The sequence below is a fragment of the Diplotaxodon limnothrissa genome, linkage group LG20 (assembly GCF_057381915.1).
Source record: "Diplotaxodon limnothrissa isolate DT_005_m linkage group LG20, D_limnothrissa_male_GT1.1, whole genome shotgun sequence".
In the NCBI taxonomy this organism is placed as follows: domain Eukaryota; kingdom Metazoa; phylum Chordata; class Actinopteri; order Cichliformes; family Cichlidae; genus Diplotaxodon; species Diplotaxodon limnothrissa.
In genome coordinates this window covers 28,998,544-29,022,922 of record NC_140615.1, presented here as the reverse complement: position 1 = coordinate 29,022,922, position 24,379 = coordinate 28,998,544, and the positions used below count along the sequence as shown (strand labels likewise).

The following is a 24,379-nucleotide window of genomic DNA, read 5'->3' as shown; positions in this document are numbered from 1 at the left end:
AAAAAAAAAAAAAAGATCACGTGAACGTTTCCACATTGAAAGGAAAAAAATCTTTGTCGTCACTCGGGAGATCTCGGAGTGCTTTACTACTATTGTTTAGTTCATAAGCAGATTTGGTAAGTCAAACTTTGTTTCATATTTTCTCTCAAGGTGTTTATTCATCTCATACCTGTTTTTAAAAAATCTCATGAAGCTTTGGGTTTATGTCCAGGCTCAGTGGGCTTTATAAAATAACATTTTCTTGTATTTTAAGTGATTTCATTTTTGTATGAAAGCTTTACTCACAGGAGTGTTCCCAGATTAATTTATCAAACCTCCGAATCGTGCAAAGTTGTTTTTATAAATAGTTTTGGATATTAGACTGAATCCATGTCATACTGTTGCAGTGCTTAACACATTTATTAGACCAGCTGTCATTAAAAACAATAAAGCAAAAATATTGTTTTTAAATCTGTGAAAAACTTGTTTAAGACTCTAAGTCAAAGTGAATTCATGTTTTTATACCCATATTTTGGCCTGCACACTGGACCAGTCTGAGAATTCAGAAATTAATCAGACATAAAATTCAATTATGAAAACGATTTTTTAAAATAAAGCAAATAAATTAACTTCTTTAATATTTGTTTCTACTTTTTTTTTTTTTTTGTCAAATGTGAATGTGAAAATCTTTGGATAACAAAAATAATTGTATTGTATGATTGAAAGTATCATTTTAATTAAGGGGCTTATGCTTGCCAGTAGATGAAATACGTACAGGACACTTTGCAGTGAATGAGTTTCTACCAAATCTAAAAATGTGCATACAGCGTCAGTGAATAGAACTGAACTGAGATGTCCGTTTAAAGTAAAAGAAGGCAAAGCATCATCCTGTTTCCTTGTAAACGTGCAGCTCAAGACCAAATTAGGCTGCAGCATTGTCCCCTGTAGTGATAGCACTAATCTAATGTATTTGAGAAAAATCATAATATCAGAAGATTTAACATCTTTTTTTCTAATTCATAAAGAAGTTAATGGTTGCGTCTCTGTCATGGTTTGTCTATATCAATACAAAAACACATCAATGCAAAAAAGTCTACTTAGACATCAAAACATGAAAAAAAAGGTTTGCCTGGGCCATGAAATGCCACCAATGGACTGCTGAATAATGGAAGGTGTTATGGACTGATGAATCAAATGTGAAATCTTTGGTTCATCATGCAGGATTTTTGCACACTGTTGATTAGGCAAAATGTTGGTTCCTTACTTTGTGGCATCAAATGTCAAACATTAAGGAGGAAGCATGGTTTGGGTGTTTTTGTTGGATACAGGTGACTTTTACAGAGTGAGAGGCATCCTGAACCAAAATTGCTACCATAGCATTCTGCAGTGGCCTCTGGTATGCACCTAGTTGGTCAGGGGTTCATCCTACAGCAAGATAATGACCCAAAACACGAGTCCAGGCTATTACAGATCTATCTTAGGAAAAAAGAACAAGAAGGCAAGCTTGACAACATGGAGTGGCCAGCACAGTCTCCAGACTTAAACCACATCAAGCTGGTTTGGAATGAGCTGGACGGAAGAGTGGAAGCAAAGAAACCCAGAAGAGCCACACATTTATGCAACAGTTAGGAAGACATTTCTGAAGAATATTTGGCTTCTGATGTAGAAAGAAGGGCATAAACACAACTGTTATATCTGTTAAAGGCAGCTGCTTTGATGAGTCAGAAGATTAGAAAATGTTTGTTTATAAATAGATTCTATGATTTATTTTTTAACTTAAAAAGTTGTTTATTTGTTCTGTGCTTTAATTCAGAGAACAATGAGAAACTGAAGTGTCAGTTTCAATAAAAAACTGGAAGAACTGGTAAGTTCTCATACTTGACCAGTATTGAAAAATTACAATTACATTCATTGACTGCTTCCTTTTATATCCAGAATGCATGATGTGCAAAACTGTAATCTTTGGTCATTTAAACATTTACAGCACTATGGAGAAGCACTTGAACATCAAAGATTTAAACAAGGTGATGTAACATGAAAGTATCTTATATAATATGGTCTTTGGTGTGTGGTCTAACTTACTGTTGTGATTAGCACTTTATAAAAATGTGAATTCATAATATATGTGTATCAGATTTGTCTATGTAAGATATCATTTGATGATCTTTTTAGGGAAATACAATCTTTATATTTAACTCACCTTAGACATAATGTCAGTAGGCTGGCCAGCTGCCAGTGCTTTGGTCAAAGGCAAGGTGACAGAAAATTTGACCTAGCATGAGGCACAGTGTTTACTCACCGAAAATCTGAGACCAAGTCCTCCAAAACCCTCTAAGTTTGTCTATTTTTTGTTCATTTCTCTTCACACAGGTGTTTAATGATCCCATCCATGGCCACATCGAGTTACATCCACTACTTGTCAAGATCATAGACACACCTCAGTTTCAGAGACTACGAAACATAAAGCAGCTTGGGGGCGGTTATTTCGTTTTTCCAGGAGCATCGCACAACCGCTTTGAACACTCAATAGGGTATGTCCACTTGTTTACAGTCAGATACACTAGTAATGCTTTTCTTTCAGTGCTGCATGATGAAGTGTGTGTGTGTGTGTGTGTGTGTGTGTGTGTGTGGTTTTTGGTGATACAGGGTGGGGCACTTAGCAGGAGAACTTGCAAAAACTCTGAGGCTGAAACAGCCAGAACTCGACATCAGTGAACGAGACGTCCTTTGTGTGCAAATTGCAGGTCTCTGTCATGACCTGGGTAAGTGCTGCACGTCTTTCACTCTAATAGCATCAAGTTTATAATACTAGCCAGTGTAAAATAAAACATGCTTGGTAAAATGAAAAAGGCAAATGGTCAGTGTGTGTGTGTGTGTGTGTGTGTGTGTGTGTGTGTGTGTGTGTGAACTATAACAGGAGGCTTTAATTATTATTTTATTTTTTTTACATTTGTTTCTCCATGAAGGACATGGACCTTTTTCCCATCTTTTTGATGGAATGTTCAACCCCGAAGCAGACCCAGAACATAAAGACTGGAAGGTACGTGAAAATTTTTTTTTTTCTCTACTGTGAGACGCGACATAATGGCCACCCACAAAAATCAAATATATTTGAAAACACTGTCAGATGCCATCTTGAGGAAATAAAGTACACATGGCACTAAATGATAGAAACAACACAGTGTTAACAATTATCAGCACAAACAAACATCATTTTCTGCTAGAAGAAGCCATACCACTATTATGTCCACGCTCATCATGTCTGACTCATAAAAGTTGAGAACCTCTGGTTAAAACTGGAATACTGACACTAATTACCTCTATTAAGAGATGGTCATGTGCTCAAATTTGATTCTGTATGTTGTATCTGATCATTTTAAACTTTCAACCATTTGAATTCTGTTCTTAATATAAACAATAATAATGTATCTCTTGCAGCATGAGGATGCCTCTTTAGAGATGTTTGATCATCTGGTGGTGGCGAATAGTCTGGCACAAGAGATGGAGCGTTATGGACTGATACTCCCACCTGACCTGACATTTATCAAGGAGATGATTAAACCTCTAAAGATTGATGACGCTGAGGTACTGGCCAGTTACTGTCTGAATATTATGAAACCATTCGTTATCATCGCTGTCACGAACGTCAATTCTGGTGTCGTCTCCACAGTGGCCGTATGAAGGTCGAGATGAGAATAAATCCTTCCTCTATGAAATTGTGTCAAACAAGCAAAATGGGATTGATGTGGACAAATTCGACTACTTTGCCAGGTGGGACTTGTGTTGATGACAAACTCAGTATTTCTATCTACAGCAAGTCTTAAAGGTGTTTTGGAGGGTTTACCATAATAAATGTAATTAAATTGATGTAATTCCTCACTCGTATCTCAGGGACTGCCACCACCTGGGCATCCAGAACAACTTTGACCATCAACGCTTCATCATGTTTGCCAGGGTGTGTGATGTGAATGGGAGGAAGCACATTTGCTCTAGAGACAAGGTGTGGATCCCTGCTTTTTATCAGTTTTTAATGAGTAATTCATTATCTGATTGGCTGTGACTAAACTATAGGCGATGGTCTCAACAGGAAGTGGCAAACCTGTATGACATGTTCCACACAAGGAACTCTCTCCACAGAAGAGCCTACCAGCACAGAGTGACCAAGAGTGTAGAAATTATGTAAGTACCAACTGTGTAATTCTATTGTAAGACAACATTTATTTCATCTACAGAGTTCCCATAAAGTCATATACTGGGTCTTTTTTTTTTATCCAGGATCAAAGACGCCCTCTTGAAAGCAGATCAGTACATCCTGACTAAAGGTTCAGGAGGGACAACGTTCTGTCTCTCCAAAGCTAAAACTGACATGGAAGCCTACACAAAGCTGACAGGTAGTGGAAAACATGCTCTACATATTTCATTTTATATACCGTATTTATATATATTATTTTATATATTTCATATATATTTTATATATATTTCATTTTCTATTCAGAAACTATTAAAGAAGGTGGCTAATATGTATGTAAATGAATTAACAACATCTGTTTAAAATACCAATGATTATTTTCATGTTGGTTTGAAATTGAAAAAAAAAATCTCACTCTGCTGTTACTGCAGTTTATTGCAACTTACTGCAACTTCTGCATTTGTGGGTTTTTTTTTCACACTTTGGAGATGCACAGCATGGAAAAAAAAAAACTGTTGACTGGCGTGACTATTACAGGATTTGCCATGATGTCAGGTTGATTCTTCAGTATGACGGATACGTCTCTACTAGTTTATAGTAAACTGTAAATTTATTTATTTAATACTGCAGTATTACTAATGCTTTGCTTGCTTTATCGCTTGCTTATTTTGTTTTGTTTATTAATGTTAATCAATTTTTTGTGTGTCTTTCTTTATATGACATTACTGATGAAGTTGTGAATGTTTCTTTGGTTTACTTGAATTGACCTGATCTTAACTTTGTCTGTTTACTCTGCAGATCAAATGATTGAAAGAATACTCCACCCTTGTTCTTGTTCAAATGAATTCACTCCCTCTCCTCTGGAGGAAGCAAGGATGATTCTGCAGAGGATCATGTCTCGAGACCTGTACCAGTTTATGGGTGAAGCCAAGGTGTGCAATCAGGGATGGACTGGGACAAAAACTTGGCCCAGGCTTTTTTGGCCCACCTACCTCTGCATATCACCTTTAAAAACTATTTATCTTGCTTTGCTGTCATTTGGTATCATTCTTTTCAGCACAACCTCATATTTCTGAATTTACAGTTAGTTTTTCATTTTGACACAATTACCATAATTGATCTAAAATCAGACAAAAAACATAAGATCTGAGTAGAAAAGGTTATATTTTTTACTGTAACAACCACAAACATGTTTAACAGATCATAACTTGAAATGTAAATATAAATTGTAAATTTATAAACAAACGACAGTTATTGCAAATAGTTATTTGCAATGGGATTCTTTTATGGCCATTTCAAACTATTTACAGAACAATCTGGTGTTCTGCATCAAATAAGATGCCATACAAATTATTTGTGCCACTCCAAAAAATATTTTTTGTCCACTATAAGACAGAAGACATCATCTCAAACCTGATACCTGCTGGCCTGACTGCACGAGGTGTATCACTCATCCCATTTTCCACCTAGAGACAACATTTACACTGTAATCTGTCTCTGGTGACTTTTTAGCTGCAACTGTGACATTCACCAGTCGCCTCATTGTTCTGACACACACACACTAACTACACACTCCAAACACATTAAATGTCACAAATCTCACATCTCAAAACTCTCACTCTCTCTCGCTCCCGTCACTCTAAAAAAATTACCCTTCTTCCTAAACAACAAATGCCCCATGTTGCCATATGATTTTTTGATTGGTTGACATGGTACATTTTTCCACCAATAGGAAAGGGGTGTTTTTTATTTTATATTTGTTTGGTCATAAGCAGAGAGTGCTTGCTAGCGCTGTCCTTAGATGTAAATTTGACAATAGCATTCAGGAAAAAAAAATGCGAACATTTTTTATCATGGCTCTGGTTTTACGTGTTCTTGTCAACACAATTTAAAAATTGGTATATAGTCTGAATACCTCACTTTAAACACAAAAATGGACACTGAGGCTTGTCTTGGGTTCACATGACATCTTGTTGCTATGTCATCTTAAATTGGTCATGTTACCATGGTTTACTAGTTTTCTTTCTCAGCCAATCAGCAGCACTTGTGCAATTGTTTCGCCCCCATCGCTCCAGGTAAATGGTAAATGGCCTGCATTTGTATAGCGCTTTTCTAGTCCATAGGACCCCAAAGCGCTTTACACTACATTCAGTCATTCACCCATTCACACACACATTCACACACTGGCGATGGCAAGCTACATTGTAGGTAAGCTGTAGACAGCTTCAACTGTCTGTGTGTTTACAAATAGTAATGTGTCCGTGCAGCATTTTCTTTTTAGTAACGGTAACAGCATTCTAACAGTAGAAATAGTAATGAGTTAGATTACTAGTTACTGAAAAATGCTGTTATTCTCATCACTGCTCTTCTCTTCCCCACCTCTTCACAGCTGGGGCAGCAGCTAACATGGTGGTTAGTTTGACACATTTTGCTGCATCTGTTAGTTTATTTTTATTGTTTTCAGGTGTGGACCAAAACAACTGCACCAAGACCCTGTGGCCCCATCAGATGATCTCATGACTCATTGAGTGACACCACTGACCAGTCAGTTGGTGGCATGAGGTCTGACCACATCACATTTTAGTACCTGCTCAGATCGCTTTGAACTCTGACTGAGCAGGCGCTGTTTTAGTACCTGGTACAAGGTACTATGACCTAATAGAAAACCCTGAAAACTGTGGCGAGTAGATCCAATTAGGTACTAATAAAAAGGGGCTTTTGGAGAAGGTTCGTTTATGGTATGAACATAATTCAAACTCGATCCCAACAGACTACCAGGTGTACATTGAGAGTTTGAACTAAAAAGCTTCTGTAAGATTTACATTAGAAAAAAGGCAGGAAATTACTGTAGATGTGTAAAGGCCTGTACAGGCTAGTATCTAGCCGTAAAATAAATGGAAATTGTCCTCCGGGAACTGCCTGCATACTCCCACCACATCAGGACTGATATTGTCATGCACCAGGAGGAATCCAGGACCCAATGCACCAGCATAGGGCCTGTAAGCGTGGGACTTCAACCCAAGATCTGTTGCATAACCTGTAGAGGTTTGTGTGTCTCTCCATGGATATGGCTCCCCAGACCATCACTTATAAAACCTCAAACTGGTCATGCTAAACAATGTTACAGGCAGCATCACATTTTCCATGGCTTCTCCAGACCCTTTCACAGCTGTCCAATGTGAGCCTTTCTTATGTGTTCAGCTCTCATCTGTGAAAAGTGCAGAGTTCCAGTGGTAGACTTGTCATTTCTGGTATTTAATGGCAAATGCGTGGTGCAAAAGAGCAGATACTGCTCTGGACAGGACCTTCTATGGCACTTTCCTGCTCTCCTAGAGTTACTGCTGTTAATGCCCTGGATTCTCCTCCATTCTCTTGAGACTGTACTGGGAGACACAGAAGAACATCTGGCAGTGGCTTGTATTAATGTGCCATTCTGGAAGATTTGGACAGCCTCTGTAGGGAACATGTATTGCATCAGTCTTCCAGTAGTGACACTGACCCTTGCCAAAAGCAAAACTAGCCAAAAGCAGTGAGCCAGCCTGACGCAGGGCTTATGCAGGGAGACAGACAACCATACCCACCTGCGGGCAATTTAGATTCCCCACTTAACCTAACCCCACTACTTACATGTCATTGGACTGTGGGAGGAAGCTGGAGTACCTGGAGAAAACCTCCAAAAGAACATTAAACTCCACACAGAAAGGTCCTGGCCAGATGCGAAGTTGAACTCAGGACCTTCTTGGTGTGAGGGAACAGTGCTAATCACCACGCCACTGTACTGCCCGATGTTCTCAATATTTGAGACAGAGTTAAACTGAATTCATCGTAGCTGATCTTGATACCATTTTGAAACCATTTAAATCCTAAGTGAGTCATTCATAGTCACCTACATAATAGCTTATTAGCTCAGTTTAACCTGCATTTTATTTTATTGCTGTAAAAAATAAAGTTGATTACAATATTTGTGGTGTGTGAGTGCGCTAAAAAAGAGAGATGATGTGACTCTTCTCTCCCTTTCTCAGCTCAAGAAAGAAGACCAAGAGGAAATAAAAGTAAGAGTGAAAAGTGATCATAAAAAGAGATCAGCAAAACAATGATAACACAATGACAGCACATGTTCTTTCCTCCATCTGTCAGAAGATGAAGGACAGCTTGGAAAATGAACTGGTTAAAGTCATTCCAAAAGACAACTTTGAAATTATAGTGAGTTTTTATTCTAATTATACTCAGTAATTAATTCTTAAAATCTTGGCTTTTGTTTTTTTAGCTAAATTGTGTTGCCAACCTCGACTGAGTCATAATGTACATGTGAACACTGCTCGTTTAGGTTGTCACTTTGGACTATGGGATGAAAAACAAGGACCCCATCAATACCACATATTTCTACACTAAGGCTAAGCCTACTGAAGCATTCAAGATTTCCAGAGAACAGGTCAGAACTACTGCATGTCTTTGCATGAGCTGTGTGTTCTTTCTGAAGATGTCTCTGTAAAACAGCTTTTATGTTACTGTCCTTGTTGTCAGGTGTCCAAGCTTCTCCCAGTGTGCTTTGCTGAGAAGATCCTCAGAGTTTACTGTAAGAACTCAGCGAGTCTGAGAGATGCTAAGTTCTGCTTTCAAAGCTGGTGTCACGAAAATGACTTTCTAACTGAGGTAACACTTTGTTCTGTTTGATGGCAGTGGGAGGCATTACCATGTTACAAGCAATATGATGAGAACATAAAGAAGAAAGCTGCAGTTAAACCTGCATATCCTGTCAGAGCCTCGAGTTAGCATTACACTTTTGACCTTTTGGTTGTACTAATGAACTTGTCTGTGTCCTTTTATATATACAGGATCGAGACAGAGCAACTCCATGAAATGAAGATGGGAAACACTGAGAAATTAGGTTTTTTGTGTTACTGCTAGGGATGGGTACCGGTGTCCGGTGCCATGATGGCACCGGTTCTGACATAAACGGTAGTAACCAGACCGAAAAGCAGCGCACATTTCGGTGCTTTATTTCGGTGCTTTTTTTTTCCTGAGCTGTGATACACTTCTAGCCAATCATTTTACGTTTCCCAGGATAGTAGGCGGGGCCAGGTACGTACGTTCAGTTAGAGCAGAGCTACAGATTAAAAATGTCCAAGGCGAAGCGGTCAAAAGTCTGGTTGTACTTCACAGCAAAATATGCAAACTCAGCAGCCTGCAACAAGTGCTTTAAGCTGATACTGTGATACTGTCAAAGGAGGTAACACCTCGAAACTGATGAAACACCTGGCGACGCATAGCGGGTTTTTTTAAAAGCCGAGAAATGCGCCGTATTTGATAGCTTGCTGCGAGACCTCACACTGTGCACGTCGGGTGGGTTGCCAGTTATCGGACCCGGAGCAACATCCCCCAAAAACCCGAAGAATAGAGTCCTGGCCCCTAGCCCTGCCAGTGTAGCAGAAATGATGAGGATGATGATGCAGCAGCAGCCGTTCTTCTCTGCGTGAGTAGCTAAATGTTGTTCGTGTGTAATTTACGTTGAGTAGGCTAACCACGTTATTACATTAATGCATGTAAGGTGAACTAGCAAACATCATCATAGCTACATGCGGCTGTCTTCTTGTTTGATGGCAGATACTCCCTTCACCCTGGACAAAAAGGCTAAAATGACCAAAGAAAAAGTGGGAAACAGCTGAACATGAGAGGTTTTTGGACAAAGTTTGTGTTTTTTTTCCATTGTTTAAGCACTGCTTCCAGCCAAGAGTGATGCCATATATGCCCCATAGCTGCAGAAAAGGCACACATTGTTATCTTTTTACAAAAAACAAACAAAACAGCTGAACATGAGAGGTTTTTGGACAAAGTTTGTGTTCTCCATTCTTTAAGCACCGGTTCGAGCACCGTTTAAGCACCGGCACCGTTTCAAAAGTACCGATTTGGAACCGGTATCGGATAAAACCTAAACGATACCCATCCCTAGTTACTGCAGAGATTTAAAAACAGGTAAATCGACAACCTAAAGTAGTTTGATGATTAAACTATTTATCACACATTTTCACTATAATCAGACTATATAGCTCAACTTGCCTCAATGGTTTGGATAAAGGCTACTGCTATGATTTGAAAAATCATTATTTATTATATAACAGGTCTCTACATGACAATTTACCAAAGGATAACAGAATCTTTCTGCTTTTTCCTCTTTGGATTTGTTTACTGTTGGTTTCTGGTCCATTCAAAATAAAGTTACTTTTCTCTTTGTTGTGTGTTATTTTAAAGTAACGGCTTTTGGAACATAAGAGGGAACTATTATAAAGATACTATATTCTTAAAAATCGCATAGATTTCACTATGCTACTCATCCCTGCTGGTTAGTGTTGGAAAAAAGCATCTAGAATGCAAAACCTAATGGAGCCGGGTAGCACGAGCTCTCATTATGAAACTGACTTAACAGAAATTTATAGCAATTTACATTGTATGTAATTTTTCAGTGGTCCATAGTGGTGCTCTTGGAGGAGTGGAGTTTAGGTAATAATTACTATTGTTCAGAGAGATCAAGTCCATTTGCTGTTAGCCCTTTTGCCACAGCTGAGGTTTAGAGACACCAGAAACCTTTGTAAACTTTGTAGGAAATGAAAGATTACAAGAACTGTGTTGAAGAGAGGCTGGACAGTGTCACAGGACAGCCACAAAAGCTTTTGGCACACTTTAGATGGTTGTGCTCCAACTTACGAGCAAACCAGGTGCACTGCAGTCACAAAGTTGAGAAGAATCTTTATAACACATATATCAGACCACATGTGTTTTGTAACATGTTTTTGTTGTAAAATTTCAATATTCCTGTGATCTGTGGCTGATGTGCACTTACAAGCTCTTGGCCAGAGCTAGTGAATGCCAGGTGCTGGATCAGTAAAGTGTGTGGTGCTGATATATGGAAAATCAAAAACTGCTACAACCATCAGTGTCTCGGTGTCATCCAGGTGAGTAAATCCCAAAAAGTTCATTCTGTTCATTCTTTGCACAGTGACTGAAACAAACCCACTGATTAAACAATGGGCTGTGAGGTCAGTTTCTTGATCATTAATATGCAAATTGTCATGACTATTGATCAACAGCCACTGATTAACCACTGATTTTGTTCAAATAAAATATGAAACTCTCATATGAGAAGGATGAAGTAAATATACAAATGTTGATACATAAATACCCAGTAAGTCCAAGCATCAAGTTAAGTGTACACGACTCGTTTAAAACACGTGTATGAGCTTAAACAATTGGTAAAACAAGTCTGAACAACGTTGGACACGCCCAATGCATGAACATAAATAGCAGTTAAAGACTGGAAACACAGGATGAACACAACACAACGGACCTTGAGTGACTGTTCTACAAGTATTTCTTGTTTTATACTCAAGTCTTCCTGATCATCATGTTTTCTGTTTCCTTTTTTGTTGTGAAATCAGACACAACTTAAAGAAACTCAGGAGAATATTTTCATAGCCATTTAATCAGGTGAAGAAACTGCAGAAAGCTGAAGAAAAAATTGGTTTGAAAGAGTAAAAGGAGAGGCAGACTGATTACAGCTAGCAAAAATAATTTTTCAGTGATTATTTTGTACTGTTGAATAAACAGAATTGAACAAAGTTGGACACCTAATGCATGAACCAAAAAAATGATGTAGAAAAACTGGACACAGTATTAATACAACACTTAAATATTTAGGCAATGAAGACACCAAGTGAAGTGTTTCAGGTGTAATTTTGTGCCATTCTTCCTGCAAACAAGTCTTAAGGTGGGCAACAGTACGGGGTCTTCGTTGTGGCATTTTGTGCTTCCAAATACGCCACACATTCTCTATTCGAGACAGGTCGGGATAAACTTTTACACGATGGCTCAGGACAAATTTAGCTCTTTTTAAATTACTGTTGATCTCCACAAACTAAAGAATTCAAGTCAATTTCCACAGCTATGGGCCAGTTATGTTTACAGTTGACATTTTTATTCATTGATTTAGCACACAACCATTAGGCTGGGCTATTTAGATGCTTTTCTCTTTACTTATGTTAGTAAAATGATCAGGGATCTAGGGAAGTGGTCACTTGCAATGTTGAACCTTGAACAATGTCAGAGATTTACAGTTAACAAACAGTCAGGTGAATAAACAACACTGAGACACTCGAGATATTTAACGTGCTGCACGGGTGAAATACTCAGAGAGCAATCACACCCAGTGTAAAACTGAAGCTCTGAATTTACCATTACCTATGGTCGTGAGCACTGGGTAGTGACCGAAAGAACAAGATCGCAGATATAAGCGGCTTTGCCTGAAGGGTGGCTGGCAAACACCTGGCCTGTCTCCTTTAGAGATAGGGTCAGGTGTTTTGGCCATCTGGGAGGGCCTCAGAGTAGAACCGCTGCTCCTCCACATCAAAAGGAGCCAATTGAGGTGGTTCGGCATCTCACTATGATGCCTCCTGGGTGGGGTGTTCTGGGCATGTCCCAGCGAGAAGAGGCCCTGGGGAAGACCCAGGACAAACTCAAGAGAATCTATCTTTTGGCTGGCCTGGGAACGCCTTGGTGTTCCCCCGGAAAGGCTGGAGGAGGTGGCCCAGGAGCGGGAGGTCTGGGTTTTCTCTGGTTAGGCTGCTGCCCCTGCGACTTGGCCCAGGACAAGCAGAAGAAAATAGATGGATGGATGTCCAAACAGGGACTCAGAAATGCACACTATCTTGGTCGACTGCTGCATCTAAACTTTCTCCCAGACCTCTCAGACCCAATGTCCTGTTCAATATCTAATCCAAAGTTTATTTAGCATACAGACTGGAAAATCTGGGATTGATCCACTGACTTTTCAATTTGTAGGCGCTACTACCTGAGCCACAGCCCTCACCAACACTGCATGAATTTAGAAACTCCTTTTAAGTCTGCAACACATGGAAAATGTGTTTGTTTATGTGGTAAACAAAAAAGTGTGAAACAACTCAAAACATATTTTAGATTTTTCAAATAACCAGGCTTTGCTTTGAATACAGCTTTGCACACTCTTGGCATTCTCTCGTTGAGCTTCATGAGGTAGTCACATGAAAAGGTTTTCCAGCAACCTTGAAAGAGTTCCCAGAGATGCCGAGCACTTGTTTGACCTTTGGCCCTTACTCGGTCGATCTCATCCCAAACCATCTCTATTGTGTTTAGATCAGGTGACTGTGGAGGCCAGGAAACCAAATACTAAACATACTAAACCAACTAAACGCAAACTGGAAAGGATGGCATGTCGCTGTTGGTGCTGCTTCAGTGTGCCATTTTGCGACTTCCTGCAATTTTAAAATTACATTGATTAAAGTCATATTTAGTTTTGTTTTATAAATTCTCTATTTAAGCTAATTGTTTGGAGGAAATAACCCTTTTGCTTGGAAAATGGAACAAATGTACAGACCTATTTGAACTGGAAGACACTCACCTTCTATCAGTGTTTGCAACCTTATGATTGCACAGTTCTGTGTTTCTCTGTCTCTGTTTTTGTATCCAAGGGTGTGGTGCTCCTCCCTCCCAGCTACCTGTTTGCACACCTGTCATCGATCATGACAGTAATGCTGTTATACTGCTGTCCATACAATGTATTCACACTTTCATAAACAGAGTATTCATAATAATTCGTTAATATCTTAAGTTTCAGTGTGCCTTCAATTTTGAATAAACCCCCAACAGTGTCACCAGCAAAGCACCATCACACCTCCTCCTTCATGCTTCACGTTAGGACTCATCCATGCAGTTATCTCTAGCCGACTTGATTACTGTAACAGTATCTTCACAAGTTTACCTAAAAAATCAATCAGACAAATGCAGCTGATCCAGAACACTGCTGCTCATGTTCTCACTAAAACCAAGACATCATGCAACACCTACGCTTTGATGACAAGTCCACCCGCAGTGATCGAGCAAAGACTGATAAGTTCGCTGCAATTTCCAGTGTGTGGGGATCATTTGTCACCAACTGCATCACGTGCTACAACCCTGGTCTACATATCACCGTTGATGAACAGCTTTTCCCATCAAAGACTCGGTGCTGTTTCCTGCAGTATATTGCAAGTAAACCGGACAAGTTTGGGATCAAGTTTTGGGTGGCCTGCGACCTAAAATCCAAGTACATTTGCAATGTCTTCCCATATCTTGGCAAGGACCCCAATCGTCCCACTGGGGAGAGACTTTCTGAAAATGTAGTAATGAGGCTGATGGAACCATTCCTAGACAAGGGCAGAAATGTTACCACGGACAATTTCTTCACATCGCTTTCACTTGCGCAAAAACTTCTTGGACGGAAAACCACCATCCTCGGCACAGTCAACAAGATTCGCAGGGAAATTCCTCAATCCACTAGGCAGACAGATCGCAATGAATTCACCACTCAGGTATGCCACTCCACACCGAGCCCTGGAAAAAGGGCCACGTGTCAGGTCAAACACAGATGCAAAAAAAATCAGGCCACTGTGCGATGTGTTCACTGCTACAGGTACACATGTGGTAAATGCAGACGACAGATACCGTGGCAGTGCCAGGATTGTGAGTGATTGCTGAAAATGTTGAAATGTACTCACTCACTTTTTATCATTATTTGTAAATATGTGTACAAATGGTTGGTTTTTTGTACTGTTTTCATCAATAAATGTCAGCAACAAAGGACCTACACCCATGTGTGTTGATTTCTCCCTAAGATGGCAAACTGAAACACTCCACTCCCCCACCCCCTCAATCACACACCCCCACTCCCCTCCCTCCAGAATTCCTAGGTAACGACCTAATATACATATGAATGACTAGCCAATTTAGCTTCCACTTCCAGCATTTGACTGCTCTCCGGCTTTTAAAGGTAGAACGGTAGAAGCCTGGAAATCCCAGTGCATCCCAGTGATGCTCATGCAGGAGTGGAGTTTAGGTAATAATTATTATTGTTCAGAGAGATCAAGCCCATATGTTGTTAGCCCCTTTTCCACAGCTAAGGTTAAGAGAAGCCAGAAACCTTTGTATAGTTTGTGGGAAATGAGAGATTGAAAGAACTGTGTACACTAGGAGTCCCAGGCTTCTACCTTTCTACCTATAAAACCCGCCACCAGCCAAATGGCTGGTAGGCTTTTAGCTAAGCTTTAGCTTCAGCCAAGTGGAAGCTAAATTGGCTAGTCATTCATATGTATATTAGGTAGTTAAAAAGGAATTCAGGAGGGAGGGGAGTGGGGGTGTGTGGATGAGGGGGTGGGGGAGCTGCTAAAAGCTGTGAACTTCCTTTTGTGTTTCATCTTGATGCATTCTCAATCATCCAGGGAAATAAATCTCCAAAAGTCACCAACTTGGAGTGTTTCAGTTTGCCGTCTTAGGGAGAAATCAACACACATGGGTGTTTGTCCTTTGTTGCTGAGATTTATTGATAAAAACAGTACAAAAAACCAACCATTTGTACACATATTTACAAATAATAATGAGAAACAAACTTACTAATAAGCTGTTGAACTGCCGGTCAAACAGATATTTCTACTGTGTCAGAGATGATGAATGTTTCCGTGTTCCTCTTTATATTTTCCATCAGTACACACACGTCATGACATTGCTCAGTCAATCAGCTGCACAATATACACAATATAGAGTTTAAATGTAAATTAAAAATATAAAAATGTAAAAAGCATTGGTCAACAGAAAGCTTGTTTGAACAGTAAAGTTTTTAACTGCTTTTTAAAAGATTCCACAGAGTCAACCAAACGTAGTTGTAGAGGTAGACTTTTCCACAGCATTGGTGCCACAGACCCCTTTCGTCTTCAGACGTGTTCTGGGAGAAACAAACAAACTCTTAGTCTGTGAGCGGAGACGGCGAGCAGTAGTGTATTTTGTGAGAAGCTTGGATAAATAATCTGGGGCTTGGCCATTTAGTGCGCTGTACGTTAAAACAATAATTTTAAAACGAATTCTAAAATCTATTGGGAGCCAATGTAAAGAACATAAAATAGGAGTGATGTGAGCTCGCTTGCTAGAGCAAGTTAGTAGTCTGGCTGCTGCGTTTTGTATAGCTTGGAGGCGAGAAAGTGATGATTTATCCAAGCTGGTAAACAGGGAATTATAATAATCTAAACGCGATGACACAAATGCATGGACAATTTTTTCCAGTTCAGCTAAGGAGACCATATGTTGCAGTTTAGAAATATTCCTTAAATGAAAGAAACAGGAACAAGACAGAGATTTTACGTGTATATGACTAGTTAGGAGTGAGAACGTGTTGATGTAGCATGTAGTGGAGGTGGAACTCCTTTCTAAAGCTTTTCTAACATCAGCTACAATCAACAAACAACAACAAAACAAACTGGATGAGCAGGATTCCAGTGAACTTACTGTGATCATGGGTAATGCTGCAAACCTTTATCACATTTTCACAGAAAAGAAACTAAATATATATCCTCCTTTAAAAAAAACACACAATGAAACACAGACATACTTATTTATGATAAGATCCACAGAGAGAGAGCCAAGCACGTACACAACATAGCATTGATGAGAAAAGAGTAAGAATATACAATCACAGGTTTACATAAGTACACAGTTGCGACTGAGGCCCTGATCAAATGTTCAAATAAAGTGATCATAAAGTCTGTGTCTCTGTTTTATTTCAGGGAGTGCTGAGGAGGGTCTAACATGAAGTCACAGTCGTGCTCTCTGGACAAGATGTGGCTCATTTTCTCACATTTGTACAGCTTTTGGGATGTCAGAGTGCTGCACTCATCAATGCATTTGACTTCATCAACTTCAACTTCATCTTCAGGTGTGTGTGAGAAACCAACTCACCATAAACTGTTGAACTGCATGCCAGTGAAACAGAGACATTTTTGTTATTTGTGTGTGTCAGAGAAGATGAATGTTTCAGCGCTTCTCTTTACATTTCCCTTAAATACACAACTTTGTGTGTGTTTGTGACACTGACTCAACTGTCATCCCCTTTTCTCCTGTACAGCTAGTGCACATCTATAAAGGAGAATCAGAAAAATAAAACTTTTTTTTCTTAATGTGTCACTTACTCTCTATGGTACAGATCTGGGTCCACTCTGCAGTCATTCGACCCTCCAGTACTAACTAGAGATGGCACGATACCATGTCCGAGACGATACTGATATCATAAATTTGGATACCGATATGAATCCGATATAGTGTTTTTTCAATCAATAAAACAGTTTATTTAAAATCTTGCTGCTTTTTGTATAAAAAAATGGTAAATGGCCTGTATTTGTATAGCGCTTTACTATGGACCACAAAGCGTTTTACACTACATTTTGTCATCCACCCATTCACACACACATTCACACACTGGTGATGGCAGCTACATTGTAGCCACAGCCACCCTGGGGCGCACTGACAAAGGCGAGGCTGCCGGACACTGGTGCCACCGGGCCCTCTGACCACCACCAGTAGGCAACGGGTGAAGTGTCTTGCCCAAGGACACAACGACCGAGACTGTTGGAGCCGGGACTCGAACCAGCAACCTGCTCAATCAACGTAATCAACTTTAATTTAATGCATGTATAAAAAATTGAACCGAAATCGATTATATTCCTACAATAATTAAATAGATTCAAAATCTTTCTACAACAGAACTGCAGACTGCACAGATGGCACCTTCCCAAAGGAAAAAGTACTACAGCTTACTAGGGTATATTAGACTTAATAGTTACTATATACAGTAATGGATTTCTATACATTTTACATCAGATTAAAACTTTGGTTGTAAGATTCAGATAACTATTTATTAAAAGCTAGACATTTTAAATGAAAATAAGAAAGAAAGATATTTCTTTGTGCCCCCCTTTCCCTGTTGATGCCCCACCTGCCCCCCTGGCAAAACTTTGCTAGACAAACTTGCTTTAGTTCTTGGGATAACTTTCTGGGAGATGAAATATTGGTTTGGTAGCGAGGCTCCAAATGCTCAACCCGACTGCCGACAGGTCTCGCACGCCACAGCTGCTCTATCACGTGAGGCATACTGCTAAGGTTATGAGCTGAGTTACGCTATGGGATATTTAATGGATCGGATTACATTTTTTATTTCTCTCCGATATCCGATCCAGTAATTTAGGTCAGTATCGAACCGATACCGATACGTAATATCGGATCGGTCCATACCTAGTATTACCACGGGAGATTCAACCTGTTCGGACTCTCTCATTGGTAAGTGTGCAGGACTGTACCAGCTGTAGTTGATGGTTTTCCTTCGAGCAATTCTTTAATGTTTCCTTTTCATCAGCAATGAAGTTTTGTTGATGGTTTTCATTTGCTTTAGCAGCTTTGCCAGAAGTTAAATCTTTATTGAAATCCAGTTTTAGGTTTTTATCTGCATTGACTTTTCTCCCCTGAAGGTTCAGTTAGTTTGATGGAGTCCATAAAAGGTTTAAAGGCACTTACTGGGATTTCTAAAATATCCAGATTTTACGAATTATAGACAAAATTTATATACAGTATAATTATGATCATTTACAGTATAATTGATTGCTTTATTTATTATTTATTCATGTATTGAAATATAAGAAGCAGAACAGTGGAGGCAATCAAAACACTCGCTCACAGAGAAAGAAGGATGAGGGCTTTTACTGGATGTGACTGAACTGTTCAAAAAAAGAAATGGATCAAGAACACAAGAAGCATGATGGAGAAATCATGTCTGCTGTGGCTGCTCATAGGAACTCTGTAATGGTCCTCTCTCTCTTGTTTCTCTATATCAAACATCCGGTTTGCGTAGGAGGTAAACAAGACAGCTGTTTCCTCCTTTCTCTGCTTGAACCCCATCAGTCTGTGTCCTGGAAGTTACTGCTTTTCTCTATTGTTTTGTTAAATGTCAAACTTTGAGGTAATCTGGATGTCGTTTCTCTTTAGCTCTGACCTGTCCTCTGTACTGGGTGCAAGCCAGCACCAGCAAGGTGTTCCTAAGTAGGGCTGGGTTTCGTCACTGATTTCTAGAATCGATTCAATTCCAATTCACAAGTTCCCGAATCGATTCAATCTAGGATTCAATTCAATTCGATTTGATTTGAATCAGGAAAATTTTGCCTCAGACAGTCAGAAATATTATAATTCAGACACATTCAGTACATTTCTATATTTTTATATCTATAAATAGAAATCTGACACTTGCAAGACTTCAGCAAAGGTGTATAAGCATCACAGCAGATGCCTTTGTGTCAAAGAGGATAAAACAGAGAAAAACATGAAGGTGATTTTCCTGGCCTGGGATTTTGTAAAAATATTCTGCAGTAGATCAAAAACGAAAGAAAACCATTAATCAACATATGAACATTACCTGATGCTGCTGAAGTGAAGCAGAGCAAAGTTACAAAGGTTTTATTAGAGACACAGCTGAGCGTTTGCAATTTTGCATAATTTTAAAAAGTTTAAATTTGTTGAGAAGCCCATTGAACAGCAGAAATGGGGCTTTTTTTGGAAGTAAGTAAAAGGAAAAAAAACAGTGTCTGACAGAGCTGTAAACAACTTGTGCGTAACAAGCAAGTGAATAATGCAGAAAACAGATTTTTAGACGGGAAACTGTTCTTGGAGTATACACACAGAGAGAGAGAGAGAGAGAGAGAGAGAGAGAGAAAGCTGTGCATGAAGTGATTTTTACCGTGGTGGAAGCAAAACAGCGAAACTAAGGGAATTCATGACGATGTTTATGTGAAGTGTAGTTTGGATCTTCTTTTGCTGTTGGTTCAGTCAATATTGTTTGGAGAGAGATCAAACCTGCAGCTTCATAATCACAAGAAGAGCGTAAACACAAAGCGCGGACCCGCCGACGGATCAGAATCAGTGAGTTTTCAGCCATGACCGTGTCATCGGGTGAGAAAGACGACATCTCACTGACCCATCGGCAAACATGCAACCTCCACACAGAAAGACCCCGGCCTGATGTTGGAATTGAACTCAGGACCTTCTTGCTGTGCAGCAACAGTGCTAACCACAGTGCTGCCTTGGTTACAAAACATGTTCACTAAAATTAAAAAGCAATTGTTGAAGAGATAAAATGGTCCTTTCTCGTTTTTATAAATATGATTTTTTAACTTACAGTTATTATGCATTTCTTGTATAAAATAAAAAAGATAAAATGTGAGTTACTGCTAATTGTTGTATGTTTATGTAATAACAAATCCCATTCACATTTAAACACTGAATTTAGGCTTGGACATTATATTTAACACTTAGTGTGGAGTTGTCATGTTTTCCCTGACAATTCTCTCTGGACACTCCAGCTTCCTCCTACAGTCCAAAGACACACATGTTACTCCTAAAGTGGCTGCATATCTGTGTACGTGTGCTGACCCTGTAACAGACCTGTGACCTATCCAGGATGTATCCTGCTTTTCACACATCAAAGTTGGGATAGGTTGATAGGTAGCGTTGGCTGAGGAAATCCAAATCATGTGACGTCACCCTGAGATGCTTCTGAGAAACAAACTCACTAATAAGCTGTTGAACTGCATGCCAGTCAAACAGATACGTTTACTGTGTTTGTGTTTCAGAGATGATGAAAGTTTCCGCGTTCCTCTTTACATTTTCCATTAGTACACACCCATCCTGACATTCCTCCTGTCAGTCAGCTCTCTGGGTGGAAGAGAACAAAACACATAAATAAATGTTTAAGACAGGAGCTACTTAAACTGTTAATGTTCCTTTATTTGTTTTGCACACAGGTTTATCATTAAAAATCTTACCAACAATGACATAAACTACTTATCTTTATAATCTTTATAGAGAAATAAATAAAGTTGAAATTCGTATGTATTTCTTATGCCCAGCAGCAAAGCCAGACTGTGACTTTAGGCCTGTCTTCTTACAATTACTTGTGTGTGTGTGTGTGTTCTGAGTTTTCATCAGAGCCAGAGGTCAGCTACTCTTCACTGAAGTTTTCCACCAGTCCCACCACATTACACAATATGACACACATTAGCTGGTTCAGTGTTTAAATGCTGTAGGCCACAAATGATGCATTTTTCTGATTATTACAGATACAAACACTTTTTATCCCCTCCTTGAATCGCCACCTTATCGTGGTGGAGGGGTTTGTGTGTCCCAGGGATCCCAGGGGCTATGTTGTCTGGGGGCTTTTGCCCCCTGGTAGGGTCTCCCATGGCAAATTGGTCCTGGGTGAGGGACCCGACAAAGGCAAGGCAAGTTTATTTGTATAGCACAATTCAACAACAAGGTGATTCAAAGTGCTTTACAGAGACATTAGAAACAAAAACAAATAAAAAGCATGATTTAAAATTGATTAAAACAAGCAAATAAACTAACTAACTAATTAACAAACAAACAAACAAACAAACAAAACAGTATATAAAATCAAAACAGATAAAATCAGAACAGTAGATAAAATCAGTAGTTAAATGTAAGTTTTGAAATTTAAGCTTAAAAGTGTGGATTTGGTGCTTTATTCAAATGCAGCTGAGAACAGGTGAGTCTTCAACCTGGATTTAAATAAACTGAGTGTTTCAGCTGATCTGAGGCTTTCTGGGAGTTTGTTCCAGATATAAGGAGCATAAAAGCTGAATGCAGCTTCTCCGTGTCTGGTTCTGACTCTGGGAACTGATAAAAGACCGGATCCAGATGACCTGAGGAATCTGGATGGTTCATACTGGGTCAGGAGGTCATTGATGTATTTTGGTCCTAAACCATTCAGAGCTTTATAGACCAGCATCAGAACTTTAAAGTCTATCCTCTGACGGACAGGCAGCCAGTGTAAGGACCTCAGAGCTGGACTGATGTGGTCCACTTTTTTGGTCTTAGTGAGGACTCGAGCAGCAGAGTTCTGAATGAGCTGTAGTTGTCTGACTGATTTTTTAGGTAGACCTGTAAAGATGCTGTTGTGAAGTTTCTCTTTATAAATGTCATAATGAACCTGGAGGTTTGTTTTTCTCCATCTGCGCTCAGCTTTCCTACACTCTCTTTTTTCATTTTTGTGGAGGTTTGCTGTTTGTGGAGTTTCTCCATGGAGACTTTTTCCTTCCAGAGATAACCTTCACCTTAATGGGAGCAATAGTGTCCATTACATTTAACATGTTAGCATTGAAGCTATTGACGAGCTCATTGACTGACCCTCTGGACAGGTCAGGTGTTAATGGGAAGACCTGGTTAAAAATTGCACTACTGTGTTCAGTTATACACCGTTTTGTGATCACTGTTGTTGATATATTTGTGTGGGCTGAGATTTTACTTTCAAAGAAAACACAGTAATGATCAGACATGCCCACATCAGACACAGTAACCTTTGAAATGCTCAGGCCTTTGGAGATCAGTAGGTCAAGAGTGTGTCCTCTATTATGTGTGGCCTCTGTTACATGCTGAGTCAGCCCAAAGTTGCCCAGAATGTTACTCAGGTCTTTAGTCCCTTTGTCCTGAGGGTTGTCCACATGGATGTTAAAATCCCCAACAATAATTACACAGTCAACATCAACACAGATCACAGACAGCAGTTCACTGAGGTCATTAAAAAAGTCTGTGCAGTATTTGGGAGGCCTGTAAACATTAAGAAACACAACTTTGGATGGGGCCTTCAGCTGTAAAGCCACATATTCAAAAGACTGAAAACTTCCAGGAGATAGCTGCTTACATTGAAATGATTCATTAAATAAGACAGCAACCCCCCCTCCTCTCCTGCTCACCCTGGCCTCACTGATAAAACTGTAGTTAGGAGGGGTCGTCTCGATGAGAACAGCTCCACTGTTACTTTGGTCCAACCAAGTTTCAGTTAAAAACATAAAATCAAGGCTGTGCTCAGTGATTAAATCATTAATTAAAATTGTTTTCCCAGCTAAAGATCTAACGTTTAATAAAGCCAACTTAAGTGTTTTAGAGGTATTACTTGTCCCCTCGTGTTTGGGAGCAGTCTGTGGCACACAAGGTATGTTTACTATGTTTAAAGATCTTTTAGAGTGCATCTCTCTGTGTTTTGACCAGGCCACATGTCTCCTTCTGTCACTTAAAAGTACAGAGATTTTAAAACCTTCTAGTAAACAGGAGTAAACAGGGTCCCAGCTTCTCCTGGGAAAAGTCACCACTGCCATAATCCTCACAGCCCGGACCCTTCACACATCACACATCAGACTGCGGAGACAGAGCATGAAGATGGTAAGGAGGAACTAAGGGGGGCGAGGCTGGGCGACCATGGCCTGCAATGACTTTGCCAAATTCTTCACAGAAAAAATCCAAAAAATTAGACAAGCTATTGGTACATCAACAGCAGATCCAGGATATGTACTGTGTCCACCAAAAAACTGTTTAAATACCATGAAACAGTTTCAACCTATTAACAGCAAAGACCTGGAGGACATCTTAGGTCAACTGAACTCCTACTCCTGCTGTTTAGATGTCCTGCCAACAAGTTTTTTCAAAAAGGTCTCAAAGACTTTAGAGTCAGACATGTTACAGATCGTCAACTTTTCTTTATTATCAGGTGTGTTTCCAGAATCACTAAAAACTGCTGTAATTAAACCTATACTGAAAAAGGACAATCTTGACAAGACACAAATGAACAACTACAGGCCGATCTCAAATCTCCCATTTTTAAGTAAGATCATTGAAAAAGCAGTTTCTCAACAGCTCAATTACTTAAAACAGAATAATTGCTACGATGCCTTCCAGTCAGGTTTTAGACAGAACCACAGCACTGAAACCGCTCTGACCAAAGTGTTTAATGACATATGTCTGAATACAGACAGTGGAAAAATGTCAGTCTTAGTTTTACTGGATCTCAGTGCAGCATTTGATACAGTTGACCACAACATATTACTCAAACGACTGGAGAACTGGACAGGTCTTTCAGGAACTGTACTAAACTGGTTCAAGACATACTTAGAAAACAGGAAATACTTTGTATCAACAGGTAACTTCACATCTGAGCAGACAAGTATCACATGTGGAGTTCCCCAAGGTTCCATCTTGGGACCCCTTCTGTTTAACATCTACATGCTCCCACTGGCACAGATTATAAACAACAACAAAATAAACTATCACAGCTATGCAGATGACACACAAATATATATCACAATGTCACCAGGAGACCAAGGCCCTGTGCAGGCTCTTGGTAAATGCATTGAGGAAATCAATGACTGGTTGTGCCACAATTTTCTCCAGCTAAACAAAAACAAAACTGAGGTAATAGTCTTTGGCGCCAAAGAAAAACGATTACAGGTCACCAGAGAACTTCAATCTATACATCTAAAAACCACAAAC

The 24,379-nt window shown here is 39.5% G+C and overlaps 1 protein-coding gene across 1 annotated transcript; it reads left to right on the top strand.

Moving 5' to 3' along the window:
• Window positions 1–1,967: 1,967 nt before the first annotated feature.
• On the top strand, window positions 1,968–9,027 carry LOC146611133 (deoxynucleoside triphosphate triphosphohydrolase SAMHD1-like). The gene is made up of 15 exons (XM_085344042.1): window positions 1,968–2,003; window positions 2,350–2,510; window positions 2,626–2,741; window positions 2,946–3,019; window positions 3,418–3,564; window positions 3,650–3,750; window positions 3,871–3,979; window positions 4,067–4,158; window positions 4,255–4,370; window positions 4,967–5,100; window positions 8,191–8,220; window positions 8,306–8,371; window positions 8,496–8,600; window positions 8,693–8,821; window positions 9,004–9,027. Exons 1-15 carry the CDS (start codon window positions 1,968–1,970, stop codon window positions 9,025–9,027), a joined length of 1,440 nt encoding a protein of 479 aa, XP_085200168.1.
• Window positions 9,028–24,379: the final 15,352 nt, after the last annotated feature.

Excerpts from the sequence above, each read along its gene's own strand:
- LOC146611133 (XM_085344042.1), top strand. The coding sequence starts at position 1,968 with ATGGAGAAGCACTTGAACATCAAAGATTTAAACAAG. Across the intron at positions 3,020-3,417 it reads CAGAACATAAAGACTGGAAG|CATGAGGATGCCTCTTTAGA; the intron begins GTACGTGAAAAT and ends TATCTCTTGCAG. Across the intron at positions 5,101-8,190 it reads AGTTTATGGGTGAAGCCAAG|CTCAAGAAAGAAGACCAAGA; the intron begins GTGTGCAATCAG and ends TCCCTTTCTCAG.